At 48.5% G+C, this 26,901-nt stretch overlaps 3 protein-coding genes across 4 annotated transcripts; 2 read left to right on the top strand and 1 right to left on the bottom strand.

Annotated features, from left to right (window-relative positions):
* The first annotated feature begins 1,577 nt into the window (after positions 1-1,577).
* On the top strand, positions 1,578-3,477 carry PCP2 (Purkinje cell protein 2). The gene is given in 5 exon segments (XM_090290415.1): positions 1,578-1,604; positions 1,607-1,639; positions 2,154-2,268; positions 2,547-2,671; positions 3,293-3,477. Coding segments are annotated over 5 exon segments (405 nt in total). The 5' UTR covers positions 1,578-1,592; the 3' UTR covers positions 3,413-3,477.
* On the bottom strand, positions 3,475-4,804 carry PET100 (PET100 cytochrome c oxidase chaperone). 2 transcript variants are annotated; one of them, XM_090290414.1, is made up of 4 exons: positions 4,678-4,804; positions 4,070-4,156; positions 3,921-3,950; positions 3,475-3,615 (listed from the first exon to the last, which is right to left on the bottom strand). In XM_090290414.1, the coding sequence occupies exons 1-4, from the start codon at positions 4,702-4,704 to the stop codon at positions 3,532-3,534; spliced, it is 228 nt and encodes a 75-aa protein (XP_090146540.1). In that variant the 5' UTR covers positions 4,705-4,804; the 3' UTR covers positions 3,475-3,531. The 2 variants fall into 2 exon arrangements, with proteins under 2 accessions (XP_090146540.1, XP_090146539.1); XM_090290413.1 differs by lacking the exon at positions 4,678-4,804 and adding an exon at positions 4,263-4,609.
* A 146-nt stretch (positions 4,805-4,950) lies between these two features.
* Positions 4,951-26,399, top strand: XAB2 (XPA binding protein 2). The gene is given in 20 exon segments (XM_090290412.1): positions 4,951-5,052; positions 9,805-9,953; positions 10,200-10,323; positions 10,553-10,750; positions 11,472-11,606; positions 11,689-11,853; positions 22,002-22,146; positions 22,525-22,676; positions 22,773-22,892; positions 22,978-23,109; positions 23,197-23,328; positions 23,425-23,472; positions 23,474-23,539; positions 24,596-24,758; positions 24,834-25,024; positions 25,204-25,326; positions 25,417-25,588; positions 25,849-25,978; positions 26,073-26,182; positions 26,280-26,399. Coding segments are annotated over 20 exon segments (2,568 nt in total). The 5' UTR covers positions 4,951-5,001; the 3' UTR covers positions 26,342-26,399.
* The last annotated feature ends 502 nt before the right edge of the window (positions 26,400-26,901 follow it).

Genomic DNA, 26,901 nt, shown 5'->3' with positions numbered 1-26,901 from the left:
AGCTTTTAGCATCTTCAGAGTTGTGCAGCCATCATCAGTCCATTCCGGAACACTCCCACTACCCCAAGTTGTTTGAGTTTTCTCCTAATAACAATGAAGACCAAGGAAGAGTTCTGAGCAGGGAAAGGAGTGGACCCCTGCAGCTCCTGGAGTAGGAAAGCATAATTGCAGGGGCCAAGGAGGGATCCAGGAGACCATGAGGAAGCTGAGGTTACCTCCAACTTCACAACTTGTGTCCTGCCACCCCACATACACTCGGTGAGGGCAACCAGGCTTTTCAGCTGTTATGGGCTGAATGGGCATTTGTCCACCTGCCCTCCCCCAATAGAGTATGTTGAAATCCTAAGCCCCTGGACCTCAGAATGTGACCTTATTTAGAAATAGTGTCAGGGTAATCACAGATGAGTTTAGATGAGGTCATACTGCAGTAGGGTGGGTCCCTAATACAATATGACTGGTGTCCATATTTTATGACAGTCATATGAAGACAAGGACACATGAAAAATGTAGTGACAGAGGCTGAGACTAGAGTTCTGTAGCTACGTGCCAAGGAACACTGAGGTTTGTCAACAACCATCAGGAGCGGGGAGAAGCAAGGAAGTCTCCTCCCCGACAAGTTTCAGGAGCATGGCTCTGCTAACATGATTTCAGACTTCTGGCCTCCATAACTGTGTGACAATAAGGGTCTGTTGTTCTAAGCTTCCCAATCTGTGACACCTTAAGGCAGCCTCAGGAAACTAATGCATCTGTGATGGAGCAGGACATTACATTGGCATCAAGAACTTGGGGCCATGGAAAGGGTATGACCATGGACCCTGGATAGGGAAGGGCTGCCCAGGAAGGAGGACCAAGCTTTGCACTCGGGCGGGGGGGTGGGTGGGTGTGTGTGACAATGTTCCAGGAAGAATCTTTAACTACTTTCCAGAAAGGCATCTTGCAGAGGATGGGGCATGGCAACCAGACACAGGGACAGTGAGGAGTAGCCGTTGCCAAGAGACAGAAATGGAGCTAGGCTGCTGGTGGTGCCTCAGGGGTCTTCAGGTCCAACTTCCCCTACCACCTGCAGATAGCAACTGCCCTCCACTTAGGTGAGACCATCTGCACTGCTTCCTGCTGCTGGGCTGCAGACCCTCTCTGAGCTACCCCATTGGCCTGTCCTTCCCCACTGGGGACACTGCTCTGGTCTGCTGCTGCACCCTGCCTGAGAGCTCGACAGTTTGTAGGACACCTAATTAGCAATTGGGTCTCCTGGGACCCCTGACCCAGTTTGCTGCCCAAGGGAGTGCTGATGGGCATGGGGGTCTGGGTGCCTAGCCTAGCCCTGGGCAGTGCATCCTGCTGTGTCAGCTAGGTCCCAACCCAGGCCACCCAGCTTCCTGCCCCCATGGCAGCCCCAGCATTTCACAGCAAGAACAATTATCTGGATCATCTTTATGGGGCTTAAGCTTGCGTGGGAGCAGATGCGGTGTGAGCTGGGGATTTCGGGCTGTGTATCCAGTCCCCACACCTGTCTTTTAAAAAGCCTTCTCTGGCACAAGTCTGGGCCAGTGGCCAGCAGGGAAGTGGACCAGACCCAGGGAGCAGGAACAAGAATGGACCAGGAAAAGAGGGTGATGGGGGGTCGGCTCCCTGTGTCAAGGTAAGCAGATCCCTCCCCCACATACCTCCAACTCCTCAAGAGCAGTGAATGACAAGACTAACCAGTTTGTAGGGCACCTAATTAGCAATTGGGTCTCCTGGGACCCCTGACCCAGTTTGCTGCCCAAGGGAGTGCTGATGGGCATGGGGGTCTAGGTGCCTAGCCTAGCCCTGGGCAGAGGTCAATGCTCTCAGTGATGGTCCCAATGAGCTGGGGGGGGGATGCTGGGATTTGGCTGGTGCCCTGTAGTCAGGCCCCAATCTAGGACAAGCTGCCAGCAGCCTCTCCCTTGAGGCAGAACCACGTGCAGTGGCACTACTGGCCAGGTCTGGGGGCAGGATTAGTAAGGAGACTTGCATCTCATTCATTCGCAGCAGCTCTGCAGGGCAGTGCATTGGTGGGGACCATGGTGAGAGCCAAGGAGGAGGGGAGGAAAGACTCCAGGGTCAGGTTGGAGCTGGTGAAGGGTCCCCCAATTGAAGGGCCAGCTGGATCAGGTGTGTCTGTCTCCCAGGCGGGCTCCCCAGACCAAGAGGGCTTCTTCAACCTGCTGAGCCATGTGCAGGGTGACCGAATGGAGGAGCAGCGCTGCTCACTGCAGGCAGAGCCAGGCACTACCTCTAAGAGCGGTGAGAGTGGGCAGTGGGGTGTGCAGGGTGTGCATGCTGTCTAGGCGCGTAAATGGGGCAGGGCTGAGGGGGGGTCCCATAGGCAAGCATCTGAGAGTGAGCAGGCAACTGATGACACAGATGTTTGTGGGTCTAGGGGCAAGGGATGGAGGAAGAGAGATGAGTGAGCTTCCTGGAGAACATGAGTAGGGGGAAGGGGTGGGCTGAGGGCTCCAGCTGGGCTGTGTTCCCTGAAATCTGTGTGTATGTCTGCCCCCACCTACTTCTACACCATGCAGAGAGTGGCCCCATGCCAGAGATGGACAGTCTTATGGACATGCTGGCCAGCACCCAGGATCACCGCATGGATGACCAGCGTGTGACAGTCAGCACCTTGCCTGGCTTCCAGCCTGCAGGCCCCAAGGTATGTGATGTTCTGCTGGGGCTGAGGGAGACCAGTCATGCTGAGACCCCTGGCCCTACCTCCCACCCCACCTCTGTCCATCACATGCCTTCTGGGGATAAGTGCCTGGTAGGAGTGATTGCCCTGTGTCCCTGCCAGTCACAGGCCCTGGCCAATCCAATACCCAATTCAGATAGGAGAATGAAAGCCCAGACAAGGCCAAGAGGGCCCCAAGGTCATGCAGAGGGCACATTAATGTCAGAGCCATGGCTGGAACTCATGGCTCATGCCCTACGACTAAGGACTGAGGAAGAGTTGAGAGAATAAACACCCTCCTGGGAAAATAAACCCAGGGAGAAGGGCACACAAGCTCACACATTTGCATGTGTCTATGTCACATGTGATCACACACAGCTTGGATTCTGATCAAGACCCCAGTGGGATCCCCAAGACTCCCACCCCACATTCAAATACCACCATAAGTGTTGAGCACTCAGGTATGTAGAAGCTCACAGGTGGTGGAGGCAGATGGTAGGAGGTGGGACAGGGGTTCCCACCTGTACTTTCCTTCCAATATTTGTGTCACCTTGGGCCAGCACTGCCCTTGGTCCCTCCCTCTGGCTGAACCCTGTTCATCCACAGGACGGAGTGGAGAAACGAGCTGGGACCCTCAGCCCCCAACCCCTCCTTACCCCTCAGGACCCATCTGCTCTCAGCTTCCGTCGAAATAGCAGCCCCCAGCCCCAGACACAAGCCCCCTGAAGGCCTGGGCCATCTTGCACCCCTCTTGTGCCCCCGAAAGCAGACAATAAAACACTTCCACGAGAAATAAAGAATTGAGTGTATGTTGTTCCATCAGTGGTACTCAGGCACTTGAGAGTTCAGGAGCTCTGCTGAGCAGTGCGAAGAAGCTTCTCCTCCCGCTGCTTCCGTATTCTCTCTTTGAATTCTTCTACCTCTTGGCGCTAATGGTGTGGAAGAGGTAGGACATACCTCAGAGCTGGGGCCCCTCTTCCGCCACCCTACCTCCTACTCCCCCAGGCCACAGCTTCAGAATGTGGTGTCCACATTGGGAGCCCTGTGCCACTTCCAAGCAGGGTCCAATAGGGATCAGCCTCATCGTTCGGAGTGGACAGGAAGGAGACTACGTGCCCCTTTCCTCTCACTTCTCTACTCACGACTGAGGATGACATTTTCATTAGAACCCATCATGGTCACAGGGACCCAGGCCTCTCTGTCCCTCTAGCAGGAGGAGGAGTGTGTTACTTACCTGGTTCTCCTCAGGTGGCCACAGCTCCCTCTGTAGGGATAAAGTCACAGGTGAGCCAGGAGCCCCCTAGGCGAGCCAGCTCACGGAAGGCAGACATTGCCCTCCCCAGTCCTCTGCAATGAACCCTTGAAAAACTCCCCTGCGCCCACCTTTCGCTGTATGACGTAGTCCTCAAACCACTCAGCCTGATTGGCAATCCAGAACATAGCCACAGGGAAGGTGAGATAGAGAGTCATCTGGAAGGGGGAGGGAGTCGGAGGTGGCTCAGCGCCTGGCGGACCATCCTCCTGCGCAGCCCGGAGCGCCTCCTCAGGCCCCCAGGAACCCCAGCTTCCAAGAGACCTTATTTCTGAGAGCTCCTTCCGCGTTTGGGGACATACACGCCCTGGCCCCAGGAGGACAAGGGCTCCTACGACAGTCACAGGCGTCTCTTGGAGACCTCACTGTCCCCGCCCCCAAGTCAGATGCCGGAAGCATTCCGAATCCCTCCTTCGTCAGAGTATGCTTCCCTAGGCCAGGAGTCCCCTACCAGGGACACACACCCAGCAATGCTAAGCCCAAGAGCTCCTCCGGAGTCTGGAGCCTTCCCTCTTAGAACCCCGCCTCACAACAGCCGTACTAGGGCCTCAGAACCCAGCACCCCTCCTCGAGCGTCCAACCCTGAAGGGCCTTCTCAAACCTCAACCCCTTCCTACTCAAAGCCGCCTTCTCAGATCCAGGAAGACGTCCCCGCGTCCTAGCTCGTGTGCCCACTGACCCGAAACACCTCCAGCTTCACCCCCATCTCGCCTTTCCTGGGCTACGCGACCGCCCTGTCCTACGCCAGCCCTCCAAAGCGGCAGCGCTCGGTCGGAGCCCACCCACTCCACAACGGAGGCTGATTGGCCGAGGAGCCTCGATGACATCATCTCCGGGCCCTACTCGAAGTTCCGGTCGCCGGCGAAGTCTGGCGGAAGTTCGAGCGGGGCCTGAATGCTCGGGACATGGCCAGCCAATAGGAAGTGAGTCTGGCCCGGGGGCGGGCCTTTAGGAGGAGATGTCATTATAACTGGACTCCTGCTGCAGCTGGGGAACTGGGAAAATGGTGGTTGTGGCGCGACTTTCTCGACAGGAGCGGCCGGACCTTGTCTTTGTGAGTCCGCTGCGGGGCTGGGGGTGGCCTGGGGTCAGGGTCTGACCTCCTCCCCGGGAATCCAGGCCAAAGCTACGTCGGCCCACAGGGGGGAGGAATCTAACGGGTCGAAGGCCATATGGTGATATCCGGACCAGGCTGGCCAGGAGTAAATGTCTGATATCCGAACCCAGGTGGCCTGAGTAAAGGACTGCTGTGAAGGCTGTGGGTCTGGCGTCCCGGGCCTGGGGCGAAAATGGAAGCGCCCCGGGAGCGGGAGAGGAGGGAAATTGCAATAGTTAAATCTTGAGAGATCTGGGGTTTGGAGAAAAGACATGGTGTCCGGGCCAGGGCTCTGGTTTTGTGGTAAAGGCTTGATAGTCTGGGGAACGGTCCTAAGCGTTACAATTTCTGGGATAAAGGGTTGGTGTCTGGCTTAGGAGAACCCTGCAGTCAGAAGTGAAGGCCTGCTGATGTGGAGCAAATCAGGCGATGGCCACTGGGACCCAGAGGAGGCAAAGACTTGATAAGGTTTACCCAGGACAGCTATAAGTCAGATGTCAGGAGGTCTGGATGATGGGCACCAGGTAGTCTAGACAATGGGTGCCATGGGTGGGAGGTCTGGTCATGTTAGGTGGTGTGGATACTGAATCCTTCGGAGGGGATACTAAGAGGGTACCTGCAAATCTGGTGTGTAGCCAGGTATTGATACACTGATGTGCTGTATATCCAGGCAATGACACAAGACTGGAAAGTTCAAAGGTCAAGTTCCCAAAATAGTTAAGAGAAGAATTGTTTACTCATGTCTCAGCCTGCTTGATTTCAGTAACTTAGCAGCTTGACTATAGTGACTCAATTTTGTTTACTTTGTTTTGAGGATATTTCTTTTTCTTTTTTTACCTATCTTCCCACCTCTCTGCCCTCTGGCAATCATCAGCTTGTTTTTTGTATCTGTGGATCTTCTTCTGTTTTGTTTATTCATTTATTTTGCTTTCTTAGAGTCCACATAAAAGTAAGATCATTCTGTATTTATCTTGCATGATACCTCTGGGTCTATCCATGTTGTTGCAAATGTCAAGATTTTATTCTCTTTTATTGCTGAATAACATCCAGCTGTGTGTGTGTGTATACACACACACACACACACACACACACACCTTTATCCAGTCACCTATTGATTAGCACCGGAGTTATTTCCATAACTTGGCTATTGTAAATAATGGTGCAACAAACATATAGGTGCATATATGTTTTCAAATTTGTGTTTTTATTTTTTTCATATAAAAACGTCATAAGGTAGTTCTATATTTAACTTTTTGAGGAACCTCCATACTGTTTTTCATATTGGCTATACCAGCTTACAATGCCACCGAGAATGCCAGCATGAGGATTTTCTTTTCTCCACATTCTCACCAGCACTTATTTTTCATAGATTTTTTTGATAGTTATTCTGACATGAGTGAGGTGGTATCTCATTGTGGCTTTGATTTGATTTCCCAGATGGTTAGTGACGTCGAGCATCTTTTCATGTCTGTTGACCATCTGTATGTCCTCTTTGAAGAAATGTCTGTTCAGGTTCTCTGCACATTTTTTAATTACATTGTTTGGTTTTTTGGTGTTAAGTTGTATGAGTTCTTTATAAATATTGGATATTAACATGTTATCAGAGTATCATTTGCGAATGCCTTCTCCCATTCAGTAGGTTGTCCTTTTAAAAAACTTATTTAATATTTTTTAACCCTCGCCTGAGGATGTGTTTACTGATTTTAGAGAGAGAGGAAGGTGGCATGGGGAGAGAGACATGTCAGTTGGTTGTCTCCCCTGTGCGCCCCAACCAGGGATAGAACCTGCAACCTAGGTATGAGCCCTGATCGGGGATGGAACCTGCAACCTTTTTATGGTGTACAGGAAGATGCTCCAACCAACTGAGCCACCCGGCCAGGGCCAGTAGGTTGTCTTTTTGTTTGGTTGATGGTTCCCTTTGCTGTGCAGACACTTTTTAGTTCGATGTAGTCCCATTTGTTTTTCTTGTCGTTGCCTTTGCCCAAGGAGACATATCCAAGAAGATATTGTTAAGACTGATGCCAAAGAGTTTACTGCCTATGTTTTCCTCTAGGAGTTTTATGGTTTCACGTCTGACGTGTAAGGGTTTAATCCATTTTCAGTTTATTTTTGTATATGGTGTGAGAAAGTGAATCAGTTTCACTTTGTTGCATGTCTCTGTCCAGTTTTCCCAGCATGTTATTGAAGGGACTGTCTTTACCCCATTGTATATCCTTGCCTCCTTTCCTATAGGTCCACTGACTGTATAAGTGAGGATTTACTCCTGGGCTCTCTTATTTTATTCCAGGGATTTATACCAGTACGAAACTGTTTTGATTATTGTAGCTTTGTTGCAAATCAGGAAGCGTGATACCTCCCACTTCCTTCTCTCTCATTGTGTCTCTGGCTATTTGGAGTCTTTTACAGTTCCATATAAATTTCAGCATCAGTTGTTCTAGTTTTGAGAAGAATACCATTGGTATTTTAACAGGTATTGCTTTGAATCCGTGCATTGCTTCAGTAGTAAGGACATTTTAACCATATTAATCCTCTGATCCATGAGCATGGTATATCCTTCCACTTATTTGTGTCTTCTTCAGTTTCTTTCTTCAGTGTCCTATAGTTTTCAGAGTACAAGTCTTTCACCTCTTTGACTAAATTTATTCCTAGGTGTTTTATCCTTTTTGATTCAGTGGTAACTGGGATTGTTTTCCTATTTTCTCCTTGTGGTCATTTGTTATTGGTGTATAGAAACACAGCAGACTTCTATGTATTGATTTTTGCATCCTGCAGTTTTTTGAATTTTTATTCTATTAGTTTTCTGGTAGAATCTTTTCTACATATAACACCATATCAACTGCAAACAGTGAGAGTTTTACTTCTTCCCTATTCGGATGCCTTGTATTTCTTTCCTGACGTTAGAGGAAAAGCTTTTAGCTTTTCACCATTGAGTATTATATTAGCTGTGGGTTTGTCATGTATGGCCTTTATTATGTTGAGGCGTGTTCCATTTATACCCACTTGTTGAAAGTTTTACTATAAACGTATGTTGAATTTTGTCAAATGCTTTTTCTTCATCTATTGTGATGATCATGTGATTTTTATCCTTCAATTTGTTAATGTGAAATATCACATTAATTGATTTATGGGTGCTGAACCATCCTTGCATCCCTGAGATATATCCCACTTGGTTGTGGTGTAATCCTTTTAATATATTGTTGAACCATGGTTGCTAATATTTTGTTGAGAATTTTTATGTCTTTGTTCATCAAGGTCATTGGTCTATAATTTTACTTTTGTTGTAATGTCTTTGTCTGGTTTTGGTATCAGACCAATGCTGGCCTTGTAAAATGAGTTTGCTAGTGTTCCTTCCTCTAATTTTTTGAAGTGGTTTAAGAAGGGTAGATGTTAATTATTCTTTATATGTTTAATAGAATTTGCCTGTAAAGCCATCTGGCCCTGCACTTTATTTGTTGGGAATTTTCTTTACTTCCGTTTCATTTTCATGGCTAGTAATCAGTCTGTTTAGGTTTTCTACCTCTTCTTGGATCAGTCTTGGAAGGTTATATGCTTCTAGAAATTTATCCATTTCTTCTAGACTGTTAAATTTGCTTGTGTTTAATTGTTCGTAGTACTCTTTCATGATTCTTTGTAATTCTGTTGTTAACTTCTCTTTCATTTATGCTTTTATTTATTTGAGATCTCTTTTGAGGTGTTTAGCTAATGATTTTTCAATTTTGTTTATCTTGTTAAAGAAACAGCTCTTAATTAATTTATTTTTAACTTTTTATTGTATTTTTTCCATTACCATTTAACCCCCTTATATTCCCTACTCCCTGCAGTCACCATGCTGTTGCCATGTAAGAGCTTTTTCCAGCTCTTACTTTAATTGGTCTTTTCTGGTTTCTTTTTTAATCTCTATTTTGTTTAGTCCTGTTCTGATCTTAATTATTTCTTTCCTTCTGATTAGTTTGGGTTTTGTTTGTTCTTATTTTTCTAGTTTCTTTGGGTGTAACATTAGAGATTGTTTATTTGGGATTTTTCTTGTTTTTTGATGTAGACCTGTATAGGTGTGAACTTTCTGTTATTACTGCTTTTGCTGCATACCATAAACTCTGACAAGTTATGTTTTTATGTTCACTTGTCTCCAGGTTGTCGATTTCCTTTTTGGTCCACTTGCTGTTGAGTCTCCACATATTCGTGTTCTTCCCAGTGCTCTTTCTGTAGTTGATTTCTAGTTTCATGGAATCATGGCTGGAAAAGATGTTCGCTATGATTTCAGTACTCTTGAATGTGTGTTTATGTTACTTTATTTCTCTATTCCTCAGTGTCCAGGGCTAAAGGCTTCATTTCTTTCCATACCTGTCCTTCTGAGATAAAGGTCTAACTCCAAGTTCTGGGGTGCAGTTGAACTAGACTCTGGCTAGTAGAGCCTCAAGTGCCAAAGACTTGGTGGCTAGGGAGAGGCTTTGTGAGGAGATAAGGCTTGTAGTCCAGAGCAGAGGGCTGGTGTGGACCAGAGAGCCTAAGGAGTCTGGTGATCCGGGTCAGATTGTGGGGAGTCAAATTCTGAGGGCTGCATCTGGGCCAGAGTCCTGTTATGTGGGCATCTGGTGGCCTGGCTCTGAGGTGGGCACTGGGGTCTGGGATGGGGCCTGGAGTTCAGCGTGGGTGGTGCTGTGCTCAGCTCTAAGGGCAGGCCTCCCTTTGCCCCATTACCTGGTCTGGCAGGATGAAGAAGATCTCCCCTATGAGGAGGAGATTATGCGGAACCAGTTCTCCGTCAAATGCTGGCTCCGCTACATTGAGTTCAAACAGGGGGCCCCGAAGCCCAGGCTCAATCAACTGTACGAGCGAGCACTGAAACTGTTGCCCTGCAGGTAGGAGCTGCTTCAGCTGCCCCACCCATCCAGTCCTAGTGGAACTGGCCAGTAAGTCCCTGAATATGCATCCTCTAGAGGGTCAGCACACCCTCCCTGATAGCCCAGTCCACCCCCTCATGGCGGATACTTGTCTCCCCTCCCAGTCCCCTTTGCCTAGCAGTTGCCTCATAGGGTAGGGTGAAGGATTCTTGGGCTCCAAAAGGCTGACCCATCCATGTCTGCCTCCTCCCCCCACTCCCCCAGCTACAAACTCTGGTACCGCTATCTGAAGGCACGCCGGGCGCAGGTGAAGCATCGCTGTGTGACAGATCCTGCCTATGAAGATGTCAACAACTGCCACGAAAGGGCCTTTGTGTTCATGCACAAGGTTGGGGGTGGGGCGGCTGGCCTGGGGGATGAGTGAGGAGGTGGGGCTCAGAGTCCATGAAGGTGGACAAAGCAGAGGGGTTAGAGTCCTGTCGCCTCTGTGCACCTGGAGTTGAGCTAGACCTAGTTCTGGGGGAATGGGGTTCTGGGTCCTGCTGCCTTTTGGCTTGGCTGTAGGCCATATGCTGTGGTACTGGCAGCTCAGACCCTGTCTCTCTTCCTGCCTCCAGATGCCACGTCTGTGGCTAGATTATTGTCAATTCTTGATGGACCAGGGCCGCATCACACACACCCGTCGCACTTTCGACCGTGCCCTCCGGGCACTGCCCATCACACAGCACTCACGTATGTGGCCTCTGTACCTGCGCTTCCTGCGCTCGCACCCACTTCCTGAGACAGCTGTGCGGGGCTACCGGCGCTTCCTCAAGGTAAGCCCATGGTGGGGCTGAGGTGGGGTCAGGCTCAGGTGAGTGGGCCAGTTCCCCAGGTCAAGAGTGTCCCTTTGGCCCCATGCAGGATGTCACCTAACAGATGGGATATGGGGAAAAGGTTCCTTGAGACAGGCAGGCTTTTGTTTGCAGTTTATTTGTTTATTCTTGAAATAGTTTGGGGCACTGTGCCTAAGACAATCCCTGCCTGCAGATGGATAGGATAGACAAATGCACGTGAGCTGACAAGTTTTACTCTTAAACTGGAGTAAAACTGCAGCCATGGGGGAAGCACAGCTATGGGAATGCATGACAGGCAAGGTGGAGAATCAAGGTGCAAACAGGGTGGAGTTTTTGTATGCTTTTCTCAAATTTACCATTTATGTATATTGTGAAACCCTTAGTGCAGCGCTGTTTGGGTAGGGGGCTTGTGATGAAATCAGGGTCTGCCTTGAGCAGGTTGGACCATTGATGTCTAAGCCAGACCAGTCAGGGCTGAGACTGGACCAGTGTGGTTCATATTGGACCAGTGGGACCAAGGATGCCCCGTGGGGCTGAGGCTGGACCAGTAGGTCTTAGGCTGGACAGGTGTGGCTAAGGCTGACTCTTGGCCAAGACATGGTGGTAGGCTGACAGACGGCCCAGAGCCACTGAGGGATAGGGGCACAGTAGTGTGGCCTTGTGGCCCCACTAACTGCTGGCACGGTGGGTTGGTGCCCAGCTGAGCCCTGAGAGCGCAGAGGAGTACATTGAATACCTCAAGTCAAGTGACCGGCTGGACGAGGCTGCACAGCGCCTGGCCACTGTGGTGAATGACGAGCGCTTCGTGTCCAAGGCTGGCAAGTCCAACTATCAGGTGGGCCTCTGGGGAGATAGACCAGGTGGGTAGGCTTGCCTCCTCCTGGCCTGAGGCTGAGATTTCTTCCTGGGCCCTGCAGCTGTGGCACGAGCTCTGTGACCTCATCTCCCAGAACCCAGACAAGGTACAGTCACTCAATGTGGACGCCATCATCCGAGGGGGCCTCACTCGCTTCACCGACCAGCTGGGCAAGCTCTGGTGCTCGCTGGCTGACTACTACATCCGCAGCGGCCACTTTGAGAAGGTGTGTGGGCACCCTGGGTACGGGGTGGGGTCTCCCGCCAGTGCACAGTACTCAGGACACGCGGACATACTGGTGAGCAGGAAACGTCGGCAGATGTGCTGGCACACACACGTGTGTCTCATGCGCCCATTTACCTTGCTGAGGACCTGCTGGCAATGCACCGATCTGGGGTCAGCCAGACCTGGGTTCTACATGGCTGTGTGGCCCAGGACCCTCAGTCTGCATGTCTTCATTTGAAAAATTAAAAGTGACAGTCATACCCTCATCTGTGGGGAGTTGGTGCCAAGCATGTGCCTGACTTGAGGATCACTCCCAAGGTGTTTATGTGTTTAAGCTAGAAATAAAAGGCCCAAGTGAGAGTCAGCAAGCATTTGTTTCAGATCCAAAAGCACAGCTATTCTGAAAGCACTGACTCAGGCAAAAACCCAAACTGTTCTGATTAGGAGTGAAGGCAAGGGGTATTTATGAGAAAGAAGAGGAACAACTCTGTCAGTAGAAGAGAGGAATATCTGTAGGTGTAGATAAGCTAACATAGTGCTACTAATTCTAAAGATGCTTTCAATTTTCAGTCTGTTAGTCATCACATCTGCTCTCTTATCTTTGCAAACAGTTGTTTAGGCAACAGGCTAGTTTAGGCCCAGTCCGCAGGTCATTTTTCCCAGTTCTAACCTTCCCAAAGTTTGAGAAGTAAGATGTGCACGGAAGTCTCTCTGGGAAGGCAGCTCCAACTCCATTTTAAAGTTGCTCCATTTATATTACTTTTGACATTTTCCCCCTTTTGATTGAGATCTTTCCTTGAAAGCATTGCTGATCAGTTTTTACAAGCATTGTTGGCCTCCATTGCTGGGCAGGCTCCTTTTCAGTATGTCAAGCCATTGTCGGTCCCTTGTCGCTAGGCAGGCTCCTGGCTGGTATGTCATACCCCACATAGGTGGGAAGGTGGTGTTTAGGAGCCGTAGGTGGCATGTGCGCAACATGAGCATCGTCCCAGAGGAAGGCTTCACCCTCACGTCCTCTGCAGGCAACACCTTCGGTGGGTCCGTGAGGCTGCTCATAGGAGGTCTCATGGCCATAGTGGTCATTTCAGAATGTTGAGCACGCATGATCAGTGGTGTCTTTAAAACATTGAGCTGTACAAAACAAAGTTTATAACAGCAAAAATTTCTATAATAAATAAAATGTTAAGTTCAAATTGAAGACTAGATCTGAACAAGGAGGTAATACCTGAAGGAAGTCACCTAGATGTTAGAGAGCCATGAGGTGTCAGTGTGAACTGTTATTTAATCATTTGCTTTGTACCCAGATTTTATCTAGTTCTATCTCTATTTTACTAGAGGTGTTTTATCCAAGTACAACAAGAGGTATTAACAACAGAGCAAACACCACCTTGCTCAGTGAGGATAAGGTGAAGAGCAATTCTACTGTCTTAACACAAGGCATGCAAGGGAATTTAAAGGGTTTTCTGGCTGCTGTTGCTGTGAGGGCTGCTGCAGTAGCCACCCAAGGGAGAAGGATACTTGCAGATCAGGCACCTCCCCAGGTGACTTCAGCAGACATGGGACACCCTTGACTGGTGAGACTAGCTGCACATTTCAGCCTGTGAAGTGCGTTTAAAGATGATGCCCAATGTTGAGTTACCTTCCCAGGAAGAAAGGGAAACGATAACTATTATAGTGAGTGCTTGGCCTTGTGTGTTATTTGTGAGATAGGAAGGAACTAAAGTAAGGGAAAAAGAAAAATGAAGGTGTAGATTATACTAAGAGTTTATAAATTTCGGAGGGCAGGTAGAGAGGAAAAGATAAATGTTTTAATTATGCTTAGGAAGGTATAATTTATTAAATTGATGTAGGTCATAGATAGCTTAGGAGAAAAGAAAATTTATATCTGGAAAACTAAGATAAAAAACCCTAGTAATATGTCATATAAAAAGTCATAAAAATTGTAATCAGAACTGGCCAATGTGGTTGGACATCATCCCTCAAAGTGAAAGGTTGCTGGTTCCATTCCTGGTCAGGGCACATGTCTGGGTTGCAGGTTCAAGAGGCAGCTGATCAGTGTTTTTTATGTTGATGTTTTTCTCCCTCTTTCTCCTTCCCCTGTCTCTAAAAATAAATAAAATCTTTAAAAAAAATTATAATCATCCTCATCAGTTCATTCATCCCATGTTATTAATTCTTATTAATCTTAATCTTTTTGTCAGCAGTTTTAATGAATCCAGTTTTTCTTAGTATTCGGCAAATCCTCACCTAGTTTAATGGTTTGATCTAAAAGATTATCAAAAACCTGTGTCAGAGTTCTCTCCTTGAATTTCTCTTAAGATGAAGCTTTTTGGTAAGAACACTTAAATAAAAGCATCAGAGTAAAATATTAACTGTCTGTGTAAATGACAAAGGACTTAAAAATGGCCATGGTTAAAGATCTAGTAAGTGCATACACACAAACACACACATACACACAAATGATGCAGTTGGCTTTGTTATTCATTCCAATCTTGGCTTGACCATACATAGAATAATTTTCTCAAGATCCCTCTTCCATAAACCTCCTGCAAGTTCCATAAACCTTCTGTAATTTCCATAAACTTTCTGCAACTTTCATATACCTTTCAGCCGTTGTCCCTTTTTTATTATTCTTATTTTAAAACAAAATAGGACAAAATTACTTTCCTTTTTCTTCCTTTGTACCAAAAAACCGAGAATAACAACAAAAACCAACCAAGTTCTTTATGTCTTTCCTTATACAAAAAACACATCTCTTTTCCTTTCTGTCAACAAAAGTGCACCTTTCTTTATCATAACTTCTTTTACTGAAAACATCTAGTCATTTTTCTTTCATCTTTATATTTTTAATAGTTTTGTTTAAAAAACTTTAGCTCTTTTACTAATCAGCTTTATCAAAGGAACTTCTATAGTAGTCTGTAATTTTTATTTTTTAGTTTTTTAAAGTATATTTTGTTGATTGTGCTGTTACAATTGTCCCAATTTCTTTTCCTTTGCTCCCCTCCGCCCAGGACCCCTCTGCCCTCCAGCAATCCACCTCCCTTAGTTCATGTCCATGGGTCCTGCATATAAGTTCTTTGGCTTCACCCTTTCCTGTACTATTCTTAACATCCCCCTGTCTATTTTGTACCTACCAATTATGCTGCTTGATCTCTGCACCATTTCTCCCTTTATCCCCCTTCCCCCTCCCAGCTGATAACCCTCCAAATGATCCCCATACCTATGATTCTGTTCCTATTCTGGTTTGCTTAGTTTGTCTTTGTCTTTATTTTTTAGATTCTGATGTGATAGTTGTGAGTTTGTTGTCATTTTAATGTTCATAGTTTTGATCATTTTCTTAAATAAGTCCCTTTAACATTTCATATAATAAGGGCTTGGTGAGGATGAACTCCTTTAGCTTTACCTTGTCTGGGAAGCACTTTATCTGCCCTCCCATTCTAAACCACAGCTTTGCTGGACAGAGTAATATCGGTTGTAGGTCCTTACTTTACCTCACTTTGAATATTTCTTGCCAGTTCCTTCTTGCTTGCAAAGTTTATTTTGAGAAATCAGCTAACAATATTATAGGAACCCCTTTGTAGGTAACTCTCTTCTTTTGCTGTTTTTAAGATTCTCTCTTTATCTTTAACCTTTGACATTTTAATTATGTTTTGTCTTGGTGTGGTCCTCTTTGGGTCTAGCTTGTTTGGGACTTTGTGCTTCCTAGGCTTGTATGTCTGTTTCCTTTGCCAAATTAGGGAAGTTTCTCTTCATTATTTTTTTCACATAAGTTTTCAATTCCTTGCTCTTCTTCTTCTGGCACCCCTATAATTTGGATGTTGGCATGTTTAAAGTTGTCCCAGAGGTTCCTAAGTCTCTCCTCATTATTTTCAATTCTTGTTTCTTCATTCTGTACTGGTTGACTGTTTATTTCTTCCTTATGTTCCAAATTGCTGATATGAACCCCAGCTTCCTTCCCTTCATCATTGGTTTAGTGTGGATTTTCCTTTGTTTCACTTAGCATAGCCTTCACTTCTTCCCTTATGTGTTTGCCATACTCAAGCATGTCTATCAAGTCTGTATCTTTATCACCAGTATTTAGAACTCTGCGTCTGTTAGTTTAGAACTCCTCGTTGCTTAATTCTCCCACTGGAACCTTGATCTCTTCCCTCTTTTGGGCCATACTTCTTTGTCTCCTCAATTTTACAGGCTCTTGTGTTTGCCTCTGAGTCTTAGGTAGAGCTGTCACACCTGTTACATTGTAAGGGGCGGAGCCTTACGTATCCCACGGTTGTGGCACTGTATGTGGGGGAGGGGTCTGAGAGGAAACAATGCTGCTTGCTCAGCACTCACCCCTTTTCTAGGTACTTCTCCTATTTTCTGTAAGGCACTGGCACCTCTGGCTGTGGTTCCCAGAGTGTGTGGGTTTGTGGACACTAGCACTGTGGGGGCCTCTAAACAAACGGTTGCTGGGAGACCGGCAGTTGCTTCCTCCGCCCCCACCCCCACTGGTTTTCACAGTCAGAAGCAATGAGGCTTTATTTTCCTTGGTGCAGGAGTTGTTTGGTCTGGTCTGGTGCTGGAAACCCTCCCCAGGTGTCCCTCTCTACTTTTATAATGTCAGTCACAGCCACTGTCACCACTGCTGCCTCCATAATGCATCCTCACCACCTCGACTCCACCCCTCTACCTGTCTGGATGAGTATTTCTTCTTTGTATCTTTGTTCAGTCATGCAGCTTGATTTTCTGGAACTTCTGGTTGTCTCCAGTTTTGAGGTAGTTGTATTTCTTCTTAGTAGTGGAGGGAGATGAAGCGTGTCTACCTACACCTCCATCTTGGCCAGAAGTCTTTTTCCTGATAAATTTGTAATAAGCCTAGGTAGAATAAAAGTATTATATTTAATGTTGATAACTCTAAAGACCTGTTTGTTTCAAGAAACCAACTTAATTTAGCTTTAATGCCAAAGTTTTTTTAGAACCTGAAAAACATTTGGGTTAGTTTTTGTTACATTTCTTAATTAACGTAAGTGCTGGATTCCTTGGAGTGAATTGAACAAAGCTCTTTACAGACCAATTTTATTAATCATCTGGTAGACATACATACACATATGTAGACAGACACAAGCAGAGAGACCTGATAGTTTTGTTTTGTTTTTTTTAAAAATTCAGCTATTAGGAAGGTACAGTAAGAGAAAATTCAGTAATTAATAACAGTTGGGAAAAGTTTATTTGTTCAGATAGGTAAGGCTTCTACTATTATCAGAGAAAAAATTTTAGATTTGTATTAGTCTTTGAGAAATAATTTTTAGGGAGGCTGTGGAGCAGGTGGTTACGTAAGAGAACCTGTTTAGTCGCTTGTATTTTTAAAAGGCTTTTGCTCCCATTTTCCTTTCCTTTGCTTTGTTTAGTCTCAGGCAGTTGTGGACTGTGTTTATGTTTCTAGAGGGCCTGGGAAGTGGCTAAAGAGGCTTAAAACAACCATTGTCAAACTTAATTCTGCCGGATTTCTTATCATAGAGTTACTAAACCATTTGAAATATCCTGTCAGGTTTCAGGTGGGACAGACAGCATAAAGTTTAAAGCACCTGCTCAGATGACTTGAGATCCCTGGAGAGCTGGGTTTTTTTTTTTTCACTTAAGTCATATTGTCTTTTTTTTTTTGTAATTAACGTTTTTTTTTTCTAAACCGTCCCCTGACCACCCGCCTTCTCTTTGCCAACCAACAGCTTGTTCTTTCTTCCTATGGGTCAGTATCTGTTTTGTTTTTACATATATATTGTTATTTCAAATTCCACACATAAGTGAGATCATCCAGTATTTATCCTTCTTTGTCTACCTTATTTCACATAGCATAATATCCTTGGGTCCATCTATATTGGTGCAATGTCAAGATTTCATTCTCTTGTTGAATAATAACCAGCTGTATATATATGTACCACATCTTCTTTATCCAATCATTATCGGTTAGCACCCTGGTTGTTTCCATCTTGGCTATTGTAAATAATGCTGCAGTGAACATATAAGTGCATGTATATTTTCAAATTTGTGTTTTTTTGTTCCGATAAATACCCAGATGTGGTCATAAGGTAGTTCTATTTTCAATTTTTTGAGGAACCTCCATACTGCTGTTCTTTTTTTTTTTAATGTTTTATTGATTATGCTGTTACAGTTGTCCCAATTTCTTTTCCCTCTGCTCCCCTCCACCCAGTGACCCCCCCTCCAACTGTGCCCCCACCCCCCGCTTAGTTCATGCCCATTGGTTGTGCATATAGTTCTTCTCAACATCTTCCTGTCTACTCCACTCCCTCCTACTATGCTTCTTAATTCCTGTACCATCTCCCTCCCTTTTCCCTCTTCCCCCTCCCCCTGACCTCCCCCATAATGTTCCCCATACCTATAGTTCTTTTTCCACTCTCGTTGCCTATTTAGTTTGCCTTTCTTTCGATTCCCTAGCTTCTGTTGTTAGTTGTTGCCATGCAGTTTTCATTTTAATGTTCATAGTTTTGATCCTCCTTCTAAACCAGTCCCTTTAACATCTCATGTTACAGTGGTTTGGATCTGATGAACTCCTTCAGTTTTACTTTGTCCTGGAAGCACTTTCTCTGCCCTTCTATTCTGAATGACAGCTTTGCTGGATAGAGTAATCATGGCTGTAGGTTTTTGCTTTTCATTACTTTGAATAATTTCCTGCCAGTCCCTTTTTGCCTGCAGAGTCTCCTTTGAGAAAACAGCTGGTAGTCTAATTGGGACCCCTTTGTACATAATTCTCTTCTCTCTTGCTGCTTTTAAGATTCTCTCTTTATCTTTAATTTTTGACATTTTGATTATAATGTGTCTTGGAGTGGTTCTCCCTGGGTCCAGTTTATTTGGAAAACTCTGTGCTTCCTGGACCTGTAAGTCTATTTCCTTTCCCAAGTTAGGGAAGTTCTGCTTCATTATTTTTTCACATAATTTTTCAATTTCTAGTTCTTCTCCTTCACCAGGCAACCCTATAATTTGTATGTTCGCTCTCTTATAGTTGTCCCAGAGGTTTCTGAGCTTCTCCGCATTTTTCTCAGTTTTTGTTTCCTCTTTCTGCACTGGTTGACTGTTTATTCTTTCCTTATGTCCCTGGTTTTCCTTCCCTCACCACTTGTTTCATATGTGTTTTTGTTCATTTCAGCAGGACTAGTCTTCATTCCTCCCCCGTCTTGATTAAGTCCCGCTGTTATTTCTGTAAGCTGTCTTATAACTATAGCTCTGACCTGAGCCTCTGAAAGGTTATCTATCTGTTAGTCCATTAGTTCATGTACTTGCTTTCTGGTCACCTGCGTGCTTGGGATCTCTATCATTATCCCTGCCATCCTGGCAGTTTTTGCTTCCTGGGTGAGGCTGTCACACCTCCTATGCCATAGGGGGCAGAGCCCCATGCACTCGTCACTACCAGGCGACCCTTCTCACCACACTGTGGCACTTTGCGTGGGAGCCGGGGTCCAAGATGGATTCCTGCCGTTCACTCTCCTCTGAGAGACCGGGAGCCTCCTCCTCTGTCCCCAGGCCCTCTGGGCCTCACAGTCCGAGGCAATAGGGGTCTGCCTTCCCCGGCATTGGAATCGCGAGCTGACAGGTTTGGTCTGCAGCTAGGGGTGCTCCCCAAGTGTTTCTCGCCTCCCCTTAAATATGGGTGTCTGTGCTTCCCGCCTTCCCGCTGCTGGTTGCCACTGTTGCCGCCGCCAGCACAGCTTGACCTCTCCACCCTGGCTTCGCCCCTTCTACCCGTCCAGACGAGCCCCACTTCTTTATAACTTCATACGTTGGACTTCCATGTAGCTTTACTTTCTGGAACTTCTGGTTATTTCTGGTTTTGTGTTAGTTGTAGTCCTTCTTAGTTGTGGAGGGAGACGGAGTGTGTCAGTCTAGGCCTCTATCTTGGCCGTAAGTCTTTTTTGGTAGTTTTCCATACTGATTTTCATATTGGCTGTACCAGCTTACAATCCCACTGAGAGTGCACAAGGGTTTTCTTTTTTCTACATGCTTACCAGCACTTGTTATTCATAGATTTTTTGATAGTTATTCTGACATACATCAGGTGGTATCTCATTGTGGTTTGGTTTTTTTTTTAAGATTTTATTTATATCTTTAGAGAAGGGGAAGGGAGGGAGAAAGGGAGAGAAACAGCAATGTATGAGAGATACATCAGTTGGTTGCCTCTCACATGCCCCCAACTGGGGACCTGGTCAGAAACCCAGGCATATGCCCTGACTGGGAATTGAACCAGAGACCTTTTAGTTCACAGGCTGGTACTCAGTCCACTGAGCCACACCAGCCAGTGTGTCATTGTGGCTTTGATTTGATTTCCCAGATGGTTAGTGACGTCGAGCATCTTTTCATGTCTGTTGACCATCTGTATGTCCTCTTTGAAGAAATGTCTGTTCAGGTTCTCTGCACATTTTTTAATTACATTGTTTGGTTTTTTGGTGTTAAGTTGTATGAGTTCTTTATAAATATTGGATATTAACATGTTATCAGAGTATCATTTGCGAATGCCTTCTCCCATTCAGTAGGTTGTCCTTTTAAAAAACTTATTTAATATTTTTTAACCCTCGCCTGAGGATGTGTTTACTGATTTTAGAGAGAGAGGAAGGTGGCATGGGGAGAGAGACATGTCAGTTGGTTGTCTCCCCTGTGCGCCCCAACCAGGGATAGAACCTGCAACCTAGGTATGAGCCCTGATCGGGGATGGAACCTGCAACCTTTTTATGGTGTACAGGAAGATGCTCCAACCAACTGAGCCACCCGGCCAGGGCCAGTAGGTTGTCTTTTTGTTTGGTTGATGGTTCCCTTTGCTGTGCAGACACTTTTTAGTTCGATGTAGTCCCATTTGTTTTTCTTGTCGTTGCCTTTGCCCAAGGAGACATATCCAAGAAGATATTGTTAAGACTGATGCCAAAGAGTTTACTGCCTATGTTTTCCTCTAGGAGTTTTATGGTTTCACGTCTGACGTGTAAGGGTTTAATCCATTTTCAGTTTATTTTTGTATATGGTGTGAGAAAGTGAATCAGTTTCACTTTGTTGCATGTCTCTGTCCAGTTTTCCCAGCATGTTATTGAAGGGACTGTCTTTACCCCATTGTATATCCTTGCCTCCTTTCCTATAGGTCCACTGACTGTATAAGTGAGGATTTACTCCTGGGCTCTCTTATTTTATTCCAGGGATTTATACCAGTACGAAACTGTTTTGATTATTGTAGCTTTGTTGCAAATCAGGAAGCGTGATACCTCCCACTTCCTTCTCTCTCATTGTGTCTCTGGCTATTTGGAGTCTTTTACAGTTCCATATAAATTTCAGCATCAGTTGTTCTAGTTTTGAGAAGAATACCATTGGTATTTTAACAGGTATTGCTTTGAATCCGTGCATTGCTTCAATAGTAAGGACATTTTAACCATATTAATCCTCTGATCCATGAGCATGGTATATCCTTCCACTTATTTGTGTCTTCTTCAGTTTCTTTCTTCAGTGTCCTATAGTTTTCAGAGTACAAGTCTTTCACCTCTTTGACTAAATTTATTCCTAGGTGTTTTATCCTTTTTGATTCAGTGGTAACTGGGATTGTTTTCCTATTTTCTCCTTGTGGTCATTTGTTATTGGTGTATAGAAACACAGCAGACTTCTATGTATTGATTTTTGCACCCTGCAGTTTTTTGAATTAATTTCTTAGTTCTAATAGTTTTCTGGTGGAGTCTTTTCTATGTATAGCATGTCAACTGCAAACAGAGTTTTACTTCTTCCCTCTTCAGATGCTGGAAGTGGTGTTAGGTGGATCTAACGGGTGCTTAGTAGCAACAACTGAGCCTTCTGTGCCCAAGCTGTGTTTAGGTTCTGTGCTGTGTGGCCCTGGGTGCCAGGTTCTTGACACATGTCTTTCTTGAGCCTCATAGTGACTCTGCCTGAGGGGCTGTCCCTCAGTTTACTGAGGAGGAACCAAGGTTCCCAGGGTAGGAAAGGACTCCATCCTGGCTGTGCTGCAGTCACTCTTAGAGCCTGATGGAGCTGAACAAGCCCTGGAGAGGACCTTGTGGGGTCCCAACTTGGGGCTGGTGCCAGGGTGGTCCTGCTGGCTTCTCTGTGTCCATCTGAGGGGAAACACGTGCCTCTTCCCTGCTGGCACATTGCCCCTCCCCAAACCCACAGGCTCGGGACGTGTATGAGGAGGCTATCCGGACCGTGATGACTGTGAGGGACTTCACCCAGGTGTTCGACAGCTATGCCCAGTTTGAGGAGAGCATGATTGCTGCCAAGATGGAGACATCCTCCGAGCTGGGACGGGAAGAGGAGGGTGAGCGCTGGGGCAGTCCTGGGCCATGGGGCAAGGGGCTGGGGTAGCCCGCAGGTGCTGAGGGAGTCCTGCGTGGCTGGGGCCATGGAGAGGTGTGCCTTGGGGTTGGTCAGGCCAGTAGGGAGGGAGACTGGGTGGACAGTGTAGGGGGTCTTGCCGAATAGCTCTGACTGAGCATACATCTCAGGCTCTGGCTAGACACAGTCTGGGTGGACAGCAGTGGTTGACAGGGAAGGAGGGCTAGGGGGAATGTTGGGGGCTGGAGGTGAGTCTGGGGTCAGGCTGGCCCAGTGCTGGAGGGAGCGAGGGCTGGGAGATGGAAGTGGCTATGCACTGACGCCCTTGCCCCCATTCTCCTGGTCCTCCCATGGGTCCCAGATGACGTGGACTTGGAGCTGCGCCTGGCCCGCTTTGAGCAGCTCATCAGCAGGCGACCCCTGCTCCTTAACAGTGTCTTGCTGCGGCAGAACCCACACCACGTGCATGAGTGGCACAAGCGCGTAGCCCTGCACCAGGGCCACCCCCGGGAGGTGCGTTATGGCCCTGCAGCCTCAGAGCCCCACCCCATTCTTGCCTGCCATGGTCCCAATTGTCCAGCCCAATTACCACCCCCACCCCACACACAGATCATCAACACATACACGGAGGCTGTGCAGACAGTGGACCCCTTCAAGGCTACAGGCAAACCCCACACGCTGTGGGTCGCATTTGCCAAGTTTTATGAGGACAACGGGCAGCTGGATGATGTGAGTACAGATGTGTCCTTGTTCAGAGGAGCCGGGGTGGGGGTGGGGGGCAGGGTCTGAGCCTGGCTTCTGACCACCCCGGCAGGCCCGCATCATCCTGGAGAAGGCCACCAGGGTGAGCTTCAAGCAGGTGGACGACCTGGCGAGTGTGTGGTGTGAGTGTGGTGAGCTAGAGCTCCGGCATGAGAACTATGACCAGGCCCTGCGGCTCCTGCGGGTAAACACTGCAAAGGTGGGGGTGGGGTGGGGGTGTGGCCCAGTATGGGCCACACCCTCTCGGCTCCCCCACTGCATGTTTCTGCAGAAGGCTACAGCACTGCCTGCCCGCCGGGCAGAATACTTTGATGGCTCGGAGCCTGTGCAGAACCGTGTATACAAGTCACTGAAGGTTTGGTCCATGCTTGCCGACCTGGAGGAGAGCCTTGGCACTTTTCAGGTGAGCTGCCAGGATGCAGTGGGTCATGGGAAAGTGGCAGGGCTGCCCGCACAGTCCCAGGATGTGCTCCGACCTGTCCCCGCCTCCACCCCGCAGTCCACCAAGGCCGTATATGACCGAATTCTGGACCTGCGCATCGCCACCCCCGCAGATCGTTATCAACTACGCCATGTTCCTGGAGGAGCACAAGTACTTTGAGGAGAGCTTCAAGGTGAGGGGGACCTGTCAGGAGGCCCCAGGAGGCAGTGTCCCCTACCCTTGTGCTTCGGTTACTCTATTAGTCTGCCCAGGCTGCTGTAACAAAGGGCCATGGGCTTACATGACAGCATTTATTCCCTCATGGTTCTGGTGGCTGGAAGTCTGAGGTCAAACTGTTGGCAGGGTTGGTCCCTCCTAAGGCCTCTTTGGCCTTCTCCTTGCCTATTTGTGGCTGCATGTTTCTGATGTCTCTCCATGTGTCCCATTTCATCTTTTTTTTTAATATGTTTTATTGATTATGCTGTTACAGTTGTCCCAATTTCTTTTCCCCCTGCTCCCCTCCACCCTGTGACGCCTCCTCCCTCCAGTTGCCCCCCCCCCTTAGTCCATTCCCATTGGTTGTGCATATAGTTCTTCTCAACATCTTCCTGCCATTTCATCTTATAAGGACACCCACCCTATTAAAGGAGGGTCCACCGTAATGATCTCATTCTAACTTAGGTACTCCTGTAAACACTATATCTCCAAATCCGGTCACACTCTAAGATGCTGGGCCTAGGGCTTCGACATGACTTCAGGGGACAAGTTTAGACCCCCAGGCGCTGAGTCCTGCCTGTGTGTGTGAGAGGCAGGGGAGGGTATGGGTGTGTGGGCTGTTCCTGTGCTGCTGCTCGGGTGGCCGGGCATAGGTACGTGGGGTGCTTTACACATGGATACTGCACATGCAGGGATGGGGAGGTGGGGCACATACACGTGTGCTGACCCTGCCTGAGTAACAGGTCCTGCCCCTTGGCCTGGGCTCCAGGGTCTTCAGAGCTGAGGGTCCAAACCCCTCTCACCCATTATTGTCTACTCGTGACTTGATTGTTGGCCCAGCCCAGTTCTGGGGTCCTATGGACGGTTGAGGGGCACAGCAGCGCACAGAGCCTTCTGACTGCCAACATCACAGGCAGGTGGGCAGAGGGGAGGCTGCTTACGGAGCTGGAGGGGACACAGGCAGTGTCCTAGCAAACGGCACCAGGGAGCCTTTCCCTGCACACTCACACATGACTCCCCCGTCTCTGGGCAGGCATACGAGCGTGGCATCTCACTGTTCAAGTGGCCCAATGTGTCTGACATCTGGAGCACTTATCTGACCAAGTTCATTGCCCGCTACGGGGGCCGCAAGCTGGAGCGGGCGCGGGACCTCTTTGAGCAGGCGCTGGATGGCTGTCCCCCCAAATATGCAAAGAGTAAGGAGGATGAGGTAGCTCAGTGGGGGGCGGGGGGCCAGGTCATGGACCTCCAACGCTCTTGTCCTGCCACAGCCCTGTACCTGCTGTACGCGCAGCTGGAGGAGGAGTGGGGCCTGGCCCGGCACGCAATGGCTGTGTACGAGCGCGCCACCCAGGCCGTGGAGCCTGCCCAGCAGTACGACATGTTCAACATCTACATCAAGCGGGCAGCAGAGATCTATGGAGTCACCCACACCCGTGGCATCTACCAGAAGGCCATTGAGGTGACCATTGCAGGGGGTGGGGCAGGTCCCGCAGGTCCCTTAGAAGGTGGGAGGGGTCCCATAGGCTGCAGGTTTAAGTGAGCCTGCACTTGGGGGCTAGTAGGGAGCATTCTGGAAGCTCAGGGACCAGCCTGGTGTGTGAGGACCCCTCGTGGCAGCTCTCCTCCCGCCTCTTCCAGGTACTATCAGATGAGCATGCTCGGGAGATGTGCCTGCGGTTTGCAGACATGGAGTGCAAGCTGGGGGAGATTGACCGTGCTCGGGCCATCTATAGCTTCTGCTCCCAGATCTGTGACCCCCGGGTAGGCATGGGCCCAGGGCAGGGGGGGCTAGCGTGGGGAGGCTGCAGCTGAGCTGGCCCATGTCTACATTGGCACCCTCACCCTCCACAGACAACTGGGGCCTTCTGGCAAACATGGAAGGACTTTGAGGTACGGCATGGCAATGAGGACACCATCCGGGAGATGCTGCGGATCCGCCGAAGTGTGCAGGCCACATACAACACGCAGGTCAACTTCATGGCCTCTCAGATGCTCAAGGTGTCAGGCAGCGCCACGGGCACTGGTGAGCAACTGCAGCCACCCCTTGTTCTGGCTGGGTCCACCCTTGGAGCAACACAGCCCCCCTACTTATGGGTCCTGCCTCTGCCTTCTACCCAGGGTTGGCCTCCTGGGTCTGGGAGCATCAAGGTTCAACTCTGCCTTTCTGCCTGAGCCTGGGAACTTGAGGCCTGGGGCCTCGAGGACAGGTGGGGGTCCTCTGGCATCTGGTGTGGCTGTGGAGAGGGCCTGTCTACTGTGTGTGACCTATCACTTCCCCACCAGTGTCCGACCTTGCTCCTGGGCAGAGTGGCATGGATGACATGAAGCTGCTAGAGCAGCGAGCAGAGCAGCTGGCAGCTGAGGCCGAGCACGACCAGCCTCCACGGGCCCAGAGCAAGATCCTGTTTGTGAGGTGAGGATGGGGGGTTTGGGGTGGAGGCAGCCCATCCTTCCTCAGGACAGAGAGGTGGTCAGGCCTAGCTGAACAGTGGCCCCACCCATCCCAGGAGCGATGCGTCCAGGGAGGAGCTGGCCCAGCTAGCCCAGCAGGCCAATCCTGAGGAGATTGAGTTGGGCGAGGATGAAGATGACGATGAGATGGACCTGGAGCCCAATGGTGAGGGGCAGGCCAGCCTGCATGGTGGGGAGGGCCAGGAACCCTTCTGCAGAGCTGCCAGTGACAATGTCCTCTCTGCCCTGCCCCCGCCCCCCAGAGGTGCGCCTGGAGCAGCAAAGCGTGCCGGTAGCTGTGTTTGGGAGCCTGAAGGAAGATTGACACCTGCCCCATCTGCACACACCATCCCCCTCACGCAATGAAGCCTATGTTTATATCACATGGTCTGGTCTCCTTCCTGCCTGCCCCTCCTGCTGCCCAGGTGCACTCAGGGACTGCCAGCTCCTCCCTCTGGCTCTGTGCCCAGCCCCTCCACCACCAGATTGGCTAGTGCAGGAGGTGGTGCAGCTTGGCCAGGGGCCAGGATGCACGCCCATTCTCACCTGCAAAGCCAGTTCTGGACTTGGAGGCTGCCTGAGGCCTCCTTGATCCTTGAGCTTGGGTGGGGGTGGGGCATCTTGTCCCCAACTGCCCAGGTCTCACCAGCCCCAGCCCCACTGAGGCCTGTCACCACCCAAATCAGCAGGTGGATTCCCAGCCTCCCTCCCCTTGGGGAGACTGTTCACAAGCTTGGAAGGCAGGCAGTTCCTGGAACTTAGTGAACCAGGTGCCTTTGTCCTGTACAGAGGCTGGGAGCCAGACCTCGCCATGGGCCATGCCAGGGTGTGGCCCTTAAGTCCTAAACTCTGGGAAGCCATCAGTGGGCTCTAAGCCATTAAAGG

The sequence above is a fragment of the Furipterus horrens genome, unplaced genomic scaffold (assembly GCF_987537825.1).
Source record: "Furipterus horrens unplaced genomic scaffold, mFurHor1.1.pri manual_scaffold_10, whole genome shotgun sequence".
Classification (NCBI taxonomy): domain Eukaryota; kingdom Metazoa; phylum Chordata; class Mammalia; order Chiroptera; family Furipteridae; genus Furipterus; species Furipterus horrens.
The sequence above is the reverse complement of the archived record's forward strand: the minus strand, read 5'-3'. Positions and strand labels throughout refer to the sequence as shown.

Coding starts and splice junctions, on each gene's coding strand:
- PET100 (XM_090290413.1), bottom strand. CDS start 4,397: ATGCTTCCGGCATCTGACTTGGGGGCGGGGACAGTGAGGTCTCCAAGA. Junction 4,157..4,262: donor AAGGAGCTCTCAGAAATAAG/GTCTCTTGGAAG, acceptor TCCCCCTTCCAG/ATGACTCTCTATCTCACCTT. Junction 3,951..4,069: donor ACTACGTCATACAGCGAAAG/GTGGGCGCAGGG, acceptor TTATCCCTACAG/AGGGAGCTGTGGCCACCTGA.